General features: G+C 37.7%; 1 protein-coding gene across 1 annotated transcript in view; it reads left to right on the forward strand.

Moving 5' to 3' along the window:
* Window positions 1-862: 862 nt before the first annotated feature.
* Window positions 863-16,348, forward strand: part of agbl4 (AGBL carboxypeptidase 4) — a 281,610-nt gene continuing 266,124 nt past the window's right edge. Inside the window, exons 1-2 of the mRNA XM_032526873.1 lie at window positions 863-966; window positions 2,230-2,352. Coding sequence (XP_032382764.1) covers window positions 921-966; window positions 2,230-2,352 — 169 coding nt within the window. The 5' untranslated portion in view covers window positions 863-920. The remainder of the gene's footprint in view (window positions 967-2,229; window positions 2,353-16,348) is intronic.

Below are 16,348 nucleotides of genomic sequence, written 5' to 3' on the forward strand. Positions count from 1 at the left end.
CCTGTCATCTGAGAAATAATCAGTCTGATCTATCTACTCAGCGGCCTGTTGATGCTTGCCATCAAATACAGATCACACAGAGAAAAATCATTGCCATCTCCCTGGTCTTTTTCATTTGGTCCTGTTACACGCAGCTTATAACCTGTAAATTAGCAGCAGCCTGTATGCCTCTTGCTCCAGGAGCTGTGCGACTGCTCATTTGATGTACTTAATCAGGTGCAGCCTTTGTAATGGGAAAGGAATAAGGCCAGGCTTGATTGGCCTTGATGACATCTATGCTCCAATTGTCTAGAAAACCTCCAGCTTTAATCAATCTGCAGGATAATACAGAATGTCTGGCTGCTACTGGCAATGATTGGCTTTCTTCTGTGAAAATACTAATAAAAATGCAGGTATGGTTGTAATAAAAGTGAGGCATGTATGATATACTGATTACAGTTTAGAGGCGTAATGTCATTGCTAGTTTAGTGTGGCCTGCTATAGGCTACTATGTTTCATATTGGCATATGAAGACTTTCCCTAATCACTATATTAAGTGTCAATTCTGTAGGCTGTAGATACAAAATCTGACTTATTATCTTTATCGAAAGTTTTCCTGAGCTTGAGACTAGAAATTAGCACTATCCTACAGAAAACGAGTTTGATTAGCTTTTCTGAGATGCATAATTTTTCTTATTTGTTTGCTGTGTTTAGGCCTACTTAGATCTAAGTTCAGAATTTCAGTTAAAAATAGGTGTCTGTTAATATTCTGGTATTTTACTACATATAATTTAACTTGGTTTATTTTACCTAAATACACTGCATCTGCAAATTTATGTCGTGTTTCTGCAGCGGTGTACTGCTGGACAAGCACCTCTCCTTCTTCCTCCTGCTCCGTTGCCGTGGTAACACACTTGGAGCGTCGGTTGCTCTGTGACAGGATGGAAAGGAAGATGGAGGAGAATACTGTTAGAGACGTCGAGACTGGTGTGTAAATATGAGCCTTACCTGGTTTATTCTTCATTGCTATACAAGCAAAAGGACGCTGTTGATGCCCAGTTGTCTGACATATAATAACTGCATGTTTCGCGCTTGCTCCGTGTGTTTATATTGACGCTACGTGAAATGTGCTAACCTGCTAGCTAGCAGGTACAATGATGTAAACAAGAGTCATGTCACGTTGTGTGTGTTAGGAGCTAGCATGGCTGCTATATACAGACAGTAGCAAACCATACAACTAACGGTATGCTGGAAATGCACATCACGGAAATCATTTGGAAAACTGCTGGCATGTTCCCTTCACTTTGGGAGAGCAATAGCCTAACGTTAACGTTATTGCAGGTGTAACGCTAACGCTAGTGGCTAAAGGTATCTGCTAGCTAGCTAGCAATATGTCAGGGATAGTTCCACATGCCAACTGCTGTGTAGCTCATAAGATAGCTGTCGGTACTACTGGAATTTGTTTTTTTGTCCGTTAAAATTATTAATTAGGGCCATAATCCGCGAACAATTGGCCAAAATGGTAACCACTGTTGACAGTAAATACATAACACAGAATAAAACCATAACAAAATGGATATATCATATCATATCATATTAAACAAATCCAAGTTTGTGATATCTTATGTTGCTGCAGAAGACTTATCCATCTTCCAATTAGATGGCGGAAGGGCTTGGATTACCCACGTTATTGTTTCAATCTAGTGTAACGCAACCTATACAGTAATTGGATTTGTAATGTGCATATAATAAAGAAATGGTTGCAAAATAAAAGGGACAGCGTTTACTTTTTTACAATGCAAAAACAGAAAACAAAGCCACACGTTTAAGCAAAATTGTTTTTATTGTCCATTTGTGCTGCAAACACAAAAATAAAGATTTATTTCAACCTATGCTTGTTCATTTGTGTTAAAATAAACTGCTTTGTTAACAGTTTAAAGTCGACACAACTACTCTTAGAAAGGTGTATACATCACTATTTCAGAAGAGCAACATTTAACTTTGAAATAATTCATATAATTTTGTATCCATAATTTGAGTTTGAAGTGTTAGGCCTTGTGTGGCGGCATACTGTGTGTTTTTACTTTAAGGTTTAACAATCCATGACTGTTATTCTGGATGAGAGAATGTTTTATTAATCTACAAGCTAAGGACTTACACCCTTAAATGAAGTTATAAAGGGCTTACTGAACAGACCTTTTGCATAAAGTAAGACTCATCTTTTTCCTGCATATTGCTTCTGTTCTTCAGGCAGTGACACTGGAGGAGAGGATGCCTTGGTGGGAAATGTGAACAAACTGATGGTGAGCCCACCAGGTTATTCAGGAGCTCCGCGTAAAGGACATCTGGTTTTTGATGCGTGCTTTGAGAGTGGTGAGTAGTAAACTTTAAAAATGCCAAATCAGTAACAAAAAGAAGGTGGGAGTTAAGTGTTAATCCATGAAATGTTTTTATATTTTTTTTCGTGTCAGTGACAAATTTATTTGGAAGTGAGGGTCCCTATTATGGTCAGTGGTGGTTACAAATAATTACGAGCTCAAGTGCAGGGTTTTGTATGGGCCCTCGTTCACGCCAAGACAGCAAATACAGCCACTAAATAGGTGAATATTATTATTATAGATTATATTATTATAGATCAGACTTTGGCTTGTCATTCACAAAATTCAATACACACATTAACAAATCCTTTAACCTAACCATAAACATCCCTATGCATGCTTGAAAATCTTGTAATCGTGGAGCTATTCTTGTAAAACTTTGAATGTGCAACAACATTATGATCAGTTTGTTATGTATGTAGCATGTATTGTGACATGTACTATGATGTGACGTATTTGACTCCAAACTACAAAATGACCAAAAAACAGCATCTGTTGCCTCTTTGTTCTGCATCTGATAGTATAAAAACTGCCCTCACAACTAGAATCCATAACATCCAGTCAGTACTTTAGCTGATACAGAGATGTCTTTTTTTAAATTAAAACTGGATTATTATAAACCCCTATGAGTCATGAGATATTTCCTTCTTGATACAGCTGTGTATTAAAACAGAGTTGATATTAATTGATATAAAGTACTTTTTTACAATTGGCAAGATCAGCTGGTTAGACCCGCACACACTCATGCACCAAGAAGGCAAAGTAAATCAAGGAATCAGCTGGTCTCTCTGGGACAGAATCTGTGTGTGGAGATTAGGTTCAGATAGCTCTCAGATTTCATATTTCCACAGACAAGCCCATTTTGGTTTCTGCAGACTGAGATATGTTTACTTTCTGATGTCCTTGGTGTCATTGTCAGAGTTGTTCTCCAAAGTAGAGTTTTACAGTTATGTTGTTTCTCTGATATATTTGATTTTTAGAGAGTTAGAGTTAGAGAATGCAAATAAGTTGAGTTTTCTTACAGTTGTTACATGCCCTAGGCCTACTACTAATTAATTCACACAAAGAAAACCAGTCTGGCATCTAAAGGGATGAAAAATAAAATAGGTTAGCATCCCCTATTTGATTTTTCAATAGGGGACGCTAATGCACAGTTTTGTACACAGTAGACTACATATGAAGGTGAGCGCATATCTATAAAGCCTGGGCGTAAAGATCTGAAAATGTTACATTAGGAGGATTGTGCTGAGATATCAGTGTGGTGATTTTCTTTTTTTTCTATTATAAATTTGCCTTTTTTCCCATATGACATGGCCAGAGTAGCTCATACATTGATTAATGGGCACTGAGCTTCCACACTGAGATCAGCTAACATACCAGTGTCTCTGGCTCCGGATGCATCTCCTGAATGATTTATGGGATTGATAATAATCTCTTTCCAGTAAATGGATTACTAAAGTTAGAATGGGGGGGGGGATGAATTGATGTTTGCCAGCTAATGTCAAATGAATTCCCTATTGCTGTTTTATTTAAGCATTACTGATTTTGTCCGCCTTACTTGAAAGTTGTAGTCCATAAGATTGAGCTAGGTTGTTTTGAGCCGTAGCTTTGGCGGTAAGATGAAATGTTTGTCCCAAAAAGCCACTTCGTGGAAAGAGGGTGGTTCATTACAGGGAGGACAGGTTGTTTTGTTTATTTTGCTTTGGACTTGAAGTTGAACGGTCCTTGTTCTCTGTCTGTCGGTTATTGTAATTCAGCAGTAATGAAAATGTATGTGCCCGATTAATGTATCGTTTCTTTGCATCTTACCTTGTCGGAAGTTCCTAATTATTGAGTACATTGGATCATAATCGGCAGTGACAAGCTCCACCTGGGCATACGTGGCAGACCAATACACACCCACCCCTGCTGAAGCGCCACTAATGTGGCCAGGTTGGAACGGTGTTGGAGCGGGCGCACATGCACTAAGAGGTTTATGCCTCAACACAGAGGTCTGGGGGTGTGGGTCCGACCCGTGACGAATTCCTGCATGTCTTCCTCCTCTCTCTCGCCTTTCTCACCTAGCTGTCCTGTCAAAAATAGGTGGAAAAGCCCAAAGAATAATCTTTAAAATATTAAAAGACTACGTTTACACGTGGGTGGCTACTTCCTTAAACGGACATTTCAACCTCTTCGGTTTCAAAAATAACATTGTGTACACCTGTCAGTTTTAAGAAAAGTGTGTGTATTTGCCATCATTGCTGTCAAGAGCATGCCAAACCTGTAGGTGGTAGTGTAACGAGAAGCTCAAGTCCACGTTAGCCAATCAGAATCCTGAAAATAGCAACAAAAGCAACAAATCACTTCCTCTATCTTCTCTTCCTCACTTCCCCTGCTGTCTAAACCTCCTTTTATCTCAGTTTACATGCAAATGTGCAAACGAAGATTTCAAAGATCTCCACTCTGGCCGGAGTTTTTAGAAAGACTCGTTTTCAGAGACAAATTCTCTGTTTGCGTGTAAACGAAGGGCACAAACAAAGGGAAATGTGTCATTTTGTCAAAATAATCATGTACGTGTAAACAGGGCATAACTCTGCACTGCATTTGAATTTGGGGCGAGAAAGTCACCCCAGAAACTCAGATTGTATTACTTGGCAAAGCAGCAAATACAAGCGTTTTCATTAATGGGTCATACGCTCAATCACCATTGTTTTAACTCATTCTTTGATAGATTGGAAATTAACAGATAATTAACTAGATGAAAATCTTACAGATTACATCTTTAAAGTCAGCCTTGATATTAGTTTATCCCTCATGTTGTCCTTGGGTCAAATTGACCTGTTTTCCTATATCAATGTTCTTTTTAACAACCCAATTACCCAAAATAACATGATTGATTCTACACAACGCTCTTTGGCAAGTACAAATCTCTACTTTCATTTTCAAGTGGTTTTGAAACAGTATTGTGTAAAAGTTGACATATTCCAGTCTGTGATTACACATCACCATACATTCCTTTAATTTTAATCTAAATAATTCCTAATTTCTGTTTTTCTACTACAACATTATAATTTCCTAAAAATTAGATTCATTGATAAATAATTGTAAAACTAAAGTTAATAAGTTAGTATTACGTAGTGTTAAACGTCAAAAAAAGTGACAAACATTTAAAAAAAAGGATCAAAAGTGTTGAAAAAAAGTGACGAAAAAGTAAGAAAAAGTTAAAAACGTTGATAAAAAGTGTCAACAAAAGTGTTGATTTTCAATTTTGACAAGAAGAATACACAACTGTTATGATACTGGCCTTCTTTCACAGTATACTCTGTATATGCCTGGATTACTTGTGCCGAGCAGTTATTAACCTCTAATAGTTTTCTAATTATTGCAAACATGTTCATTGACATTATTATTCCTTAAAGTAATTATCCCCATTGTTATATAAACCCACACACCTCTGTTGCAAAAAATATCTATAAAAGATTTGTAGATTTTTTGCAATATTATGATTAAATTACCCTGCTTCTGTAAAGCATACATAAATATTTACATTTACATATGTGTTTAATTGACTTTTAATGAAGTACAAAACTGAAATATTTACATTTTTACTAATAAGGCATGGATATCTTACCAACCTCTCTTCTTTGTGTGTGTTGGGCAAGCCAAATTGAAAAACATGCTGTATTTTAATTTGATTTATGAGGATGTTATGATGCTATTGATAAAAACTGGCATAATACAAACTGGACAACACCTGTGATTATCTTTCACTACTGATTTCTTACTTATTAAACAGTCACATTCTGTAACTCAAACAAACTTGACTTGAGATTGGTGAAACTGTGCAATCGTTGTCTTTGTAACCCTTGTTCTTTTTTTGTTGCTATAAATATTTGCTATTGCATTTGAGGTAGGGCTGGGCGATATGGCCAAAATCTTCTATCCCGATATGGGTAATTTAATACCACAATAAAGTTTCTGTTTATATCAAGCATGTCTTCTGGTAATGCAATAAATAAATAGTTTTTTATATGCAATAACCACATGGTAAAGCCTATTTTTGTATAGCCCTGTGTGAATTAAAATACTTTAGTGCAAAATTAACATAACGTATAAGGATCAGAATTGAAAGATGCTCATCAGCTGCTGGCTTTTTGACATGACGATAGAAACAATCTAGAAAAATATATCAATAGACAATATTACATCGTTTTACAATAGTATAGTCATATTGTCCAGTCTTAATTTGAGTTGAGGTGAAACTTTAATATTATATACAATATTATTACAGTATTAGTCCAATATTGGTAGAATGAATATATTTTATTCAATGGAGGTGTTTGTATTAGGAGATATACATACAATTACTAAACATTGGTTCTTATAACCAGGAGTATTCCATATGGTTTTTACAGTAGATTTAGCTCATATTCACACTTGATAGGAAAGCGTGCATACCTGAAGTATCTGTAGTGCTTATTAAATGAGCTGCTGTTTTTCATGCATTCAGTCTGATATCTGTAATACCAGGGACAGGAAGAAAATTGGAGAGTAGTGTGTAAGCTCCTGTGTCTTGTATCACATGTTAGACAGGCATGTGTATTTCTTATTGGCCATTGCAATGGTCTTTCATGACAGACTATGTCTATCTTACTCCTCTGAAACCAGATTGAAGGGCCAAAACGCGATATTTCAAGCAGACGTTTTCATTTGAAATTTATGCAGACCTATAACTCTGTGACATTTCTGCTCCCCTTTTTACCTCCCTTTGGTCGACAGCTATCTGCATCCCATGTGCATTTTTTTAAAGCACAGATTTTATTTCGTTGCATTAGTATAGCACAGAATAAAATCAAATTGGTTTATTAAAATAGACAGTGGTTATGTAAGCTGTTTGCCAAAGGTATAAAACCTCATTTACATTTAGATGAGGCTTAATTCACTTTGTTGTCAGCCCTATGCTGATCAAGTCAGTGATGGCCCACCGATTTACATACAGTAGGTGTCTCCGCCAACAGGTCTGACACAGAGTTATTTTAAACCATTAAAAGCCTTTTTTTGTTTCTGCTTAAAGATAACATACAGCATGATGGTGACCCCCACTATGAAGTGTTTTGTACGGAAGAACTTAACATTATGACAGTTTTTTTAAGTCACAGCAAACCTTACTTATTGCTTTAGTTGACTGTGTAAAGAGCAATATGTAAATGTTCATCAAACCCCATGTGCAAATAGAGTTTTGCTTGTTGAGATCATCTTTTTACTACTAAGGACATTGCAAAATTATGGTAGAGAATAGAACATTTTGTTAATCTGTAAACATTAGTGTAAATCTTGGCCTATTGTTGTGTATTGTGTCAAGATGCAGAGATTCATGAAAGTGATAAGAGAAGCCTAATTGGTTTTTAAAGAGAAATCCAAATGACATTCTTATCTTGGTTTGACACAGTTGTTTCGTCACACACTCCAACTGTTGACATTTTCAGCTAAGTCCCAAATTCCTTTGTGTGGTGGATTCTCACAATGTCGCTGACTAAAGTACCATCTGTCTCTACAAGAGATGACACTGGCAGTGCGGGCATATTGTTTTACTGCACCTCTGGACTCTGCACCAGATGTAATTAAGCACTCATTGATTAGTCAGACTGCTGTCTGCTGACAATGTCTTGCATGGTCAAAGAAATTTCCCAGAGGTGACAAGTGTTTAATGGGGTCCATTGATAAGCACAACTCATAGACTCATCTGGCTTTACAATCTATTCAGTCAATACAGTCACATGGCAGACTGGAGAACACACATGCACATGCCGGTATTTCTGTCAGTTAGGACAGGAATAGTTGAGGCCTTTTGAAACTTTGAGACTTACGTATTTTTGTTCCTAAAAGTCTTAAATACTAAAGTATTTTAGTATTGTATTTGTCTACCTCCTGTTCCACATTCAAAATCTTAATCACTCAATATAATCTTCACATTGTTTTTTGATTTAACAAAATAAAGTGTTTAGATATTATTCCGTATTGTTAGATAGGTGGCATTGCCAGACTAACGTGACCATGGCTGATTATGCAGTACCATATACATTTTTAAGTTAGGGGAATAAATGCTCACCACTGGCCTGGTGGCCATGAGTGAAGTCAAAAGTAGACCAATGCCTGTGTTTATGCTTCATGACAATGCTTTTTCTAAATTGTGGTTTCCACTTCTGACATTATAGATAAAGGCCGCCCAATTTGCATGTGCCGTGCACCCTTTGTTTTGGCCCACCATCGCAATTTGACATGCTATGCTTATTCTCCTCTTATTTTGAAAGTGCTGTAAAATCCTAACCCTATTGATTAGGAAACGTACATTTTGTGCAGCTAAAAAGTACTTAATCTGAGTTTTATGGAAATGTAAAGTACAGTGCTGTTAAACTTCCTATTACAGTACATGCGTAAGTTTGTTTTTATAAAGAATTACAAGAAATGACAATATTCTTCAACATCAACATTTACGTTTTGCCCGTGGCCTTCCATTCATCTAAATGTTGGCCCTTCATATGAAAGACTTGTGGCACCTCTGTTAAACCCCTTATAGAATCGCTACAGATCTTCAAAGATTTACTGTGTCGTAATGATAATTAATGAATACATATTTTCTCTATTGTCGAGATAAAGAAAAAAAGGCTGCCAGAAGATAAGTAATGAAGATAAATACATGAAAAATACATTTCTACTGATGATGAAGGTTTTGTGGCTGGTGGTCTGAAGCTTGTCAGAAGATATTTATATACTCCAGAGTGCTCCATGAATCAGGTAGTTAAGTTTTCATTGATTAAAGAAGAGGGAAACGTTTTAACAATCAAGCTAGATGCTCAGAATAAGTGGCTTTGGAGAGGCCTGAGCTTGCCGCAGTATACAGCTCTTTGCCTCGCCTCGCCTTTCTTTTATTCAACATGAACATCATTTTGATAATTCTCCCCACACATGAAAATGTAACTCAGTATTGTGAATTCTCGTATTAGGGCTACACAATTTATCGAATTTTAATCACGATCACGATTTTGGCTTCCCACAATCAAAATCGTGAACGGAATGACACATTTAAATTATTGAGCGATATTTTAAATGCGTCATTCCGTTCATAGAACTCTCCGGGTTGTTTTGCAAAGCCAATCTACCGCTCCGTAATCCACTGTCTGATCATGGACCAGTCTCAGTTGTTCCCTGCACCGCGCAGCTTAGTTTCTAGATGTAGACAGTCACAGAGGACAGAGTAACATGAAGAAAATTCCACAACAGATAGCAGTTGGTCATACGTTGGTCACAAGGTTTACCAGTTTACCAGTGAATGCAACATTTTGTCCCGTCTGTGTTGTTTTTCAGACAACAGCAGTGACCAGTGTTAGTTAGTGTCTGTTAGCTCACAGGTTTCATAGTTCATAAAAACGCAGCGCTGTAACGATACAGACATTTCATACACACCACCTGTGTGTTACTTTGCTGACCCGCCATTCGACCCGTGCTGGACCCATTCAAAATGAGTCAGCCGTCACTCTGTGAGTACGTCCATCACACTCCCCTTCTCTCCCTAGCTCTTTTAATCAGTTATTGTGGAAAACAAGTGAAGGAGTTTTCTCAGAGATACATTTTTTTTTAATTTATCAAAGGGTATTTATTTCAGATAATTTTCATTTTCATGTGTTGCAGCTGAATGGATGTGCAACATACAACTTCAACATAAGTGGAATGTAGCACAATATGGATGTTACTGGCTATGTGACAATGACATTTTTTGTTAAAATCAAAAAATAATTGTGATAATTAATGGTGATCTCAATATTGATCAAAATAATCGTGATTATCATTTTGGCCATAATCGTGCAGCCTCTGACTCATATGGCCTTTTGATTGTTTGATTTTTTTGCTCACCAACCTTAGATTGCTCTAACTCTTATGGGCCTTATAAAACGAGATCCATTTGTCTGAGTGGGTGGGAGCACTCCTGACATCTGATGTATTGAGAGGCACTCCCAGTCTCTCTGTCTCTCTTACATGTCCTTGGCAGCGGAGAAGCTTCACTGCTCAAATCACTAAATGGCTTCTCCAGTTTCCCTTTAAGCAGTTTTCTCTTAAGTCAGGAGTATTGAGTATGGAGATAAATTTGAGTCATCTGGAGACTTTTGGCGAGACCATTGCTTTTGATTTATGCTATTTATTGGCCATTTGTATCCATAAGAGATTACTCTTTATTATTATTTTGTTTTTTATTATCATCATGTCCTATCACTGGCTTTCTTTGGGCATATTTTGTCAGTTTAATATCCCTTTTTGGGCCATATCATGCCATCTGAGTTGGGATGTGTTATATTGGTTTGACCCTGAGGGAAGCTTTCCAACAGGGGCATTGCTAAGCTCAAACACTTGCACTCATGCACTCAAAGCAAGTATATCTTTTTATATATTAACAATGAATTGCATACTTGTTTGGGAAAGGGGTTGCTTGTAGTGACAAACACAGAATAATCACTTGGCGTAACTGTTGTGGTTTACTCGCATTGGTCTATCACTGTCCAAAAACTCACCCCATGTTACCTGCTCCTCATCAAATAACAGAGAGAAAAGGTTAGTGACTAGCTGAGGGAAACAAATGTCTCTTTAGCCAGATAGGAGAATAGTAGGAGCCAGTTGGTAAAAAGCAAAACAGAGCTAAAAGAGTGAATACTAGACTTCCCTCTGGGAGACACACACTCCAAATGAACGCTATGTTACTCTTTATCTGCTGGATTTGTAAAAAGACAACTATTGCTAACAAGTTTGTCATATTAACCCCTATTGGCCAAAACATTATTAGTATAAGTTATTGCAGGTATAATGAATATTTACATATACAACTGTTTCTCAACACCGCGTTTGTTATTTCTTCTCTTAATTTGCATGTTTGAGCAGAACAAACACTCCAAAGGTGGTCAATCTTAGAATTACAACAACTACACACAACTGTCTGCATTTATTGCATGGCTTCATAAGGGCTTGACTGAGGGTTTGCCATAGGAGGTGAGAAGTGATATCAGTAGGATTGCATGATATGCAGAGCAAATGAAACAGGGAAATAATCCTGTCCGACACTCAGGCCTGTTGCATATGGTCAGGTCTAATCACTGAGTGAACACATTGACTCCGTTGCGGTGGTTGAAGATGCCTCCTCTGCCAGGAAGTAGTACAAACAACCATCGTGTTTTGTAAGTTAATTGTTGATGGTTGTGATATGAATTATACATGGGAGTCGAGCCAGCACCTCATCTTCTCAAAATGTCACCAAATGCTAGCAGCAGCAAGCTGTTTTGGAAACTTTGAGTAATGAAAGGATTTGATTATCAACTGTATAAACGGCGTGGCTACGAGATTGGGAAAGGTTAAGGGGAGGAATATTCAGACACTGGATATGGTAAAAATAGCCAATTTCTAACATAACATTTGCATATTTGATTCTTTATCTGTATTGAAGGATGTGACACAAACTTGTTTAACTTTCTTGTTGTTGTTTCTAAAATCAGCTTTAGGCAATGTTGTGTTCTAAATGTACTTTGGAACATCACTGTTCATTGGCTCAGGGCCTGCCTCTAGCATCGTAACACAAGTGTGTCAGAAGTGAAAATTACTGGAACAGATTTCTGTTTGAGAAGCCACCTAGGCCAAAATGGAATACTTCACTTGCACATACATATATACCAGTTTGTTTTTTAAAGTGTTTTATTTTTACAGCCAGCTGAATCTTGGGTTTTATTAGGGCTTAGGCCCATAGATACAGTTCATGATTAGGTGCAGGGAGAAGAACTAAATGCTCGGTTAGCAACAATTAACTCAGATTGGCTGTTGTTAACTCCATTATAAAGATAAGCTTGAGCGGAGCAGACTGACGCGGCAAGGGTGAACAACCAGACTCTGTTAACTGACATTCGAGGCACATTAGGCCGCAAAGATTTTACGGTTTATCATTACAGTTAATCATCAATACATTGTTGATTTAAAAATCAAGTTTTTCTACTTTCGTGAGGCACCCAAGTAGAATCCATGTATGGGAAACTCTGCCGCTTCTTAGCACTTGTACACACATAAATACTTTTATGCATAAACATACATAACTTTGTATACATGTTCATATATACATACGCACATTCATAATGTGAGAATGTGTATGAGGGTATATTAGTGTAGTGTAAGTATGTACAGTATATACAGTATATGTGTACTTGAGTATGTATGTGCGTGCTTAGTATGTACATGTACTTACGATATGTATGTACGTACGATATGTATGTATGTATGTATGTATGTTAGGCCTGCAGCATTATTCGTTATGAAATCGCAATCTTGATTCACCTTGTCCACAATGACTTTGATTCTCATTTAATTTTACGAGCTGACTGCATCACTGACTGCATCACAAATACTACGTTTTAGACATAGACTGTATAAAATAGGTGCTCCCAAGCGCTGCAATGCTCTCCCTTCTCTTAATGGAAGCCTCTATGTCTACAGGCTTGTGGTGATGCGCAATCAATGTGCTGTAGGTGCTGAAACAAATCTATGTTTGGTACTGGCAATTTGTTTTGTCTTGTCGTGGTCAAACAAATCGTGGCAGAGAATTGTGATATCAATTCTAAGCAAAAGAATTGTGATTATAAAAAATATTTTTCCCGAATCGTGCAGGCCTAAAGTATGTATGTATGTATGTGTGTATGTATGTATGTATGTATGTATGTATGTGCGTATGCATGTGTGTGTGTATAAGTGGTAGAAGGTTGGGGTGGATGGTTGGGTTGACTTTCACCCAGGAGACCTGTGTTCATGTCCTGTGCATGGAAGTTAACTTTTGTACATACATACTAAGCACGCACATACAGACATACTCACATTCATACTCATACACATTCTCACGCTATGCATGTGTGTATGCCAATACTGGTATATATGTACGTATGTGCAAGTTAATTTTTCAATCTTGACCTAGGCGGCTTCTTATATTTCTCATTGAACTTGTGCACGACACAAGTCTTCTGTGATTCATCCAGCAATTCATTTCGAAGCAGCTCCTGATGCCATAAAGACAGTTTCAGAGCAGTTTCATTTTTCCTCCAAGTCAAGACTGTACAGTTTGGGAAAATGGCTGGGATTTGTAATGCTTTACCAGTTCATGTTTTTCAAGATGCCTGTGTTTATTCTGCTGATTTATTTAGAAAACCTCTCAGCGAGCTGAGCTTCATTGATGTGCCAGGGTTTGTTTGATAACACAAAGTCATGTACAGAATATGCTTATACAGTGAAGGGTGAAATACTGATAGGAGCAGCATTTTGATAGAATACATTTTGGTCTGAATCCAGGCAGCTATCTTGTAGGTCTACTGCTCAAAGTAAACAGTATTGAAATTCACTCCTCAGGGGCAAATGTTATTATCAGGATTTATTTTCTATGGACATTTCAAACAGCTCTTAATAGTGAACAGGTTGGAATGTGTTGTAGTTTTTAGCATACTAAAATAATATCTATTCAAGTTTTAAGAGGATTTTTTATTTTTGTATTCTGTATTTTCTTTAAAAAGCTGTATACAATTCGAATGAGGCATTTATACATAATATGTTCCATTTCTCAAACGGAGACTTGTCTGGACCCGTAATCAGACTCACCGACATTATATCATAGTGAAGAAGCTCTCATATAGGCAATGATCTATCTATATTGGAATTTTTAGTACAAACTATTAAAAATTGAAAAAAATGTTTAATGAAAAATTGCTACAGATTGAAGATCTTGAAGATTAAAAACATTTGAAGATATCTTTAGCCATAATTTCCACAGAGCATTACATTAAAGATAAGATAAGAAGACAAGATAAAACTTTATTTATCCTAAGGGAAATTGCTGTTTAGCAGCACAAAGTTGGAAGAGTGGAAATATTCCACAGAGTTTTCTGTTGGCCTGCCCTGTTTGTCCCTGCTGTTTTCTTTTTTTCTCACTCTCCCTCTTGCTGAAGCCAGCTTACAACGCACACCTGAGTCTCATCCATAACCACTTGCTCCCGCCGCTCACACCTGCCTGCCATCTCCAATCAACTACAGTATATCAACATCGTCTCTCCAACCAATCTTTGCTTGATCGTTGCTTCAGTCACACTGTTATCACCTCCACTCCCATTTCCCGTCTCCAGTCGACTGGCTTCTCCTCTTGGTCCTCCTCCCACAGCACCCTACTCCAGCCTGTCTCTGTCTCTGCTCCCTACTCCAGTGTCTTTTCTTTGGCTCCATGCTCTTGGCTCTCCCACGCTTTCCCAGAGTATCCTCACCCCCGAGACTCCCCAAGCTACCTGTCCCTTCATCTCTGTCCCTGGCATCTGCCTCCCCACTTCCCCTCACCTTTCAGTTAATAAATCTGTTTGCATTCCTTGGAGCCCTGCATTTGAGTCTTTTTCTGTTCTTAGCGTAACACAAAAAGGTAAATGTGCAAAGAAGGAAACTGCATTCATAACTTTTCACAAAACATGCATTGCTAGATTTTTGGACACTTGGGGGCAATGCAATATGCTGTTAAACAAAAGTTCAGAATGTAACTACGGTTCTATGAATCCTGGATGACTGCCAGAGGCAAAAGTTTGGGCACCCCAGGTAAATATTTGTATTAATTTGCATAATGAAGCCAAGAAAATATGGAAAAATCTCCAAAAGTCATCAAATGACGGATTAGACATTTGTATAAAATGTCACAAAAAGTTAGATTTTATTTCCATCATTTACAATTTAAAAATAACAGAAAACAAAAAATGGCATCTGCAAAAGCTTGGGCACCCCCCCCCCCTTTGCAAGTATCACAACTTGGAAACGCTTCTTGTAGCCAGCCAAGAGTCTTTCAATTCTTGTTTGAGGTGTCTTCGTCCATTCTTCCTTCCAAAGTCTTCCAGTTCTTTGAGGTTTCTGGGCTGTCTGTCACGCACTGCTCTTTTAAGGTCTATCCATAGATTTTCAATTTTGTTGAGGTCAGGAGATTGTGAAGGCCATGACAAAACCTTCAGTTTACGCCTCTTGATGTAATCCACCGTGGATTTTGAGGTGTGTTTAGTATCATTATCCATTTGTAGAAGCCATCCTCTCTTTACCTTCAGATTTTCCACAGATGGCATCAAGTTAGCGTCCAAAATTTGCTGAAATTATATTGAATTCATTTTACCTTCTGCTCGTGAAATGTTTCCTGTGCCACTGGCTGCAATACAACCCCAAAGCATGATTGATCCCCCCCCCCCATGCTTAACAGTTGGACAAAGGTTCTTTTCATTAAATTCTGTGCCCTTTCTTCTCCAAACGTACTGTACCTTTGCTGAATCCGGTCTACAGAACGTGTTTCCACACTTCATCAGGCATGTCTATATGTTCATTTGTAAACTTCAAACGCTGATTTTTTGTGGTGAGGACGTAGAAGAGGTTTTCTTCTGATGACTCTTCCATGAAGACCATATTTGTACAAGTATCTCTTTATAGTGGAATTGTTTACCACAACTCCAGTGTCTGCCAGGTCTTTCTGGATGGATCGTGGGTTTAGACTTGCTTTTCTCACAATCCTGCGAGCTGTTCTATCTGATATTTTTCTTGGTATTCCAAATCTTGCTTTAACTTCCACTGTTCCTGATGACTGCCATTTCTTAATTACATTCCGAACAGAGGATAGTGGCATCTGAAAAAGCTTTGCTATCTTCTTATAGCCTTCTCCTGCTTTGTGAGCGTCAACTATTTTCAGTTTCAGTTTTCTAGACAACTGCTTAGAAGAAGCCATGGTGCTGATTGTTGGGGCGAGGTTAGATGAGTCTGGGCATTTAAAACCTTAAGATTGACATCACCTGGTCTTTCCAGACTATGATTGAGAACAATCCATGACACTGTCAGGTCTCAGTTTTCCAAAGGGGGCAGTGCATGCTAGAAACTCTGCTGGGTGCCCAAACTTTTGCAGATACCATATTTTATGTTTTCTGTTATTTTGAAAGTGT

The sequence above is a fragment of the Etheostoma spectabile genome, chromosome 9 (genome assembly GCF_008692095.1).
Source record: "Etheostoma spectabile isolate EspeVRDwgs_2016 chromosome 9, UIUC_Espe_1.0, whole genome shotgun sequence".
NCBI lineage: Eukaryota > Metazoa > Chordata > Actinopteri > Perciformes > Percidae > Etheostoma > Etheostoma spectabile.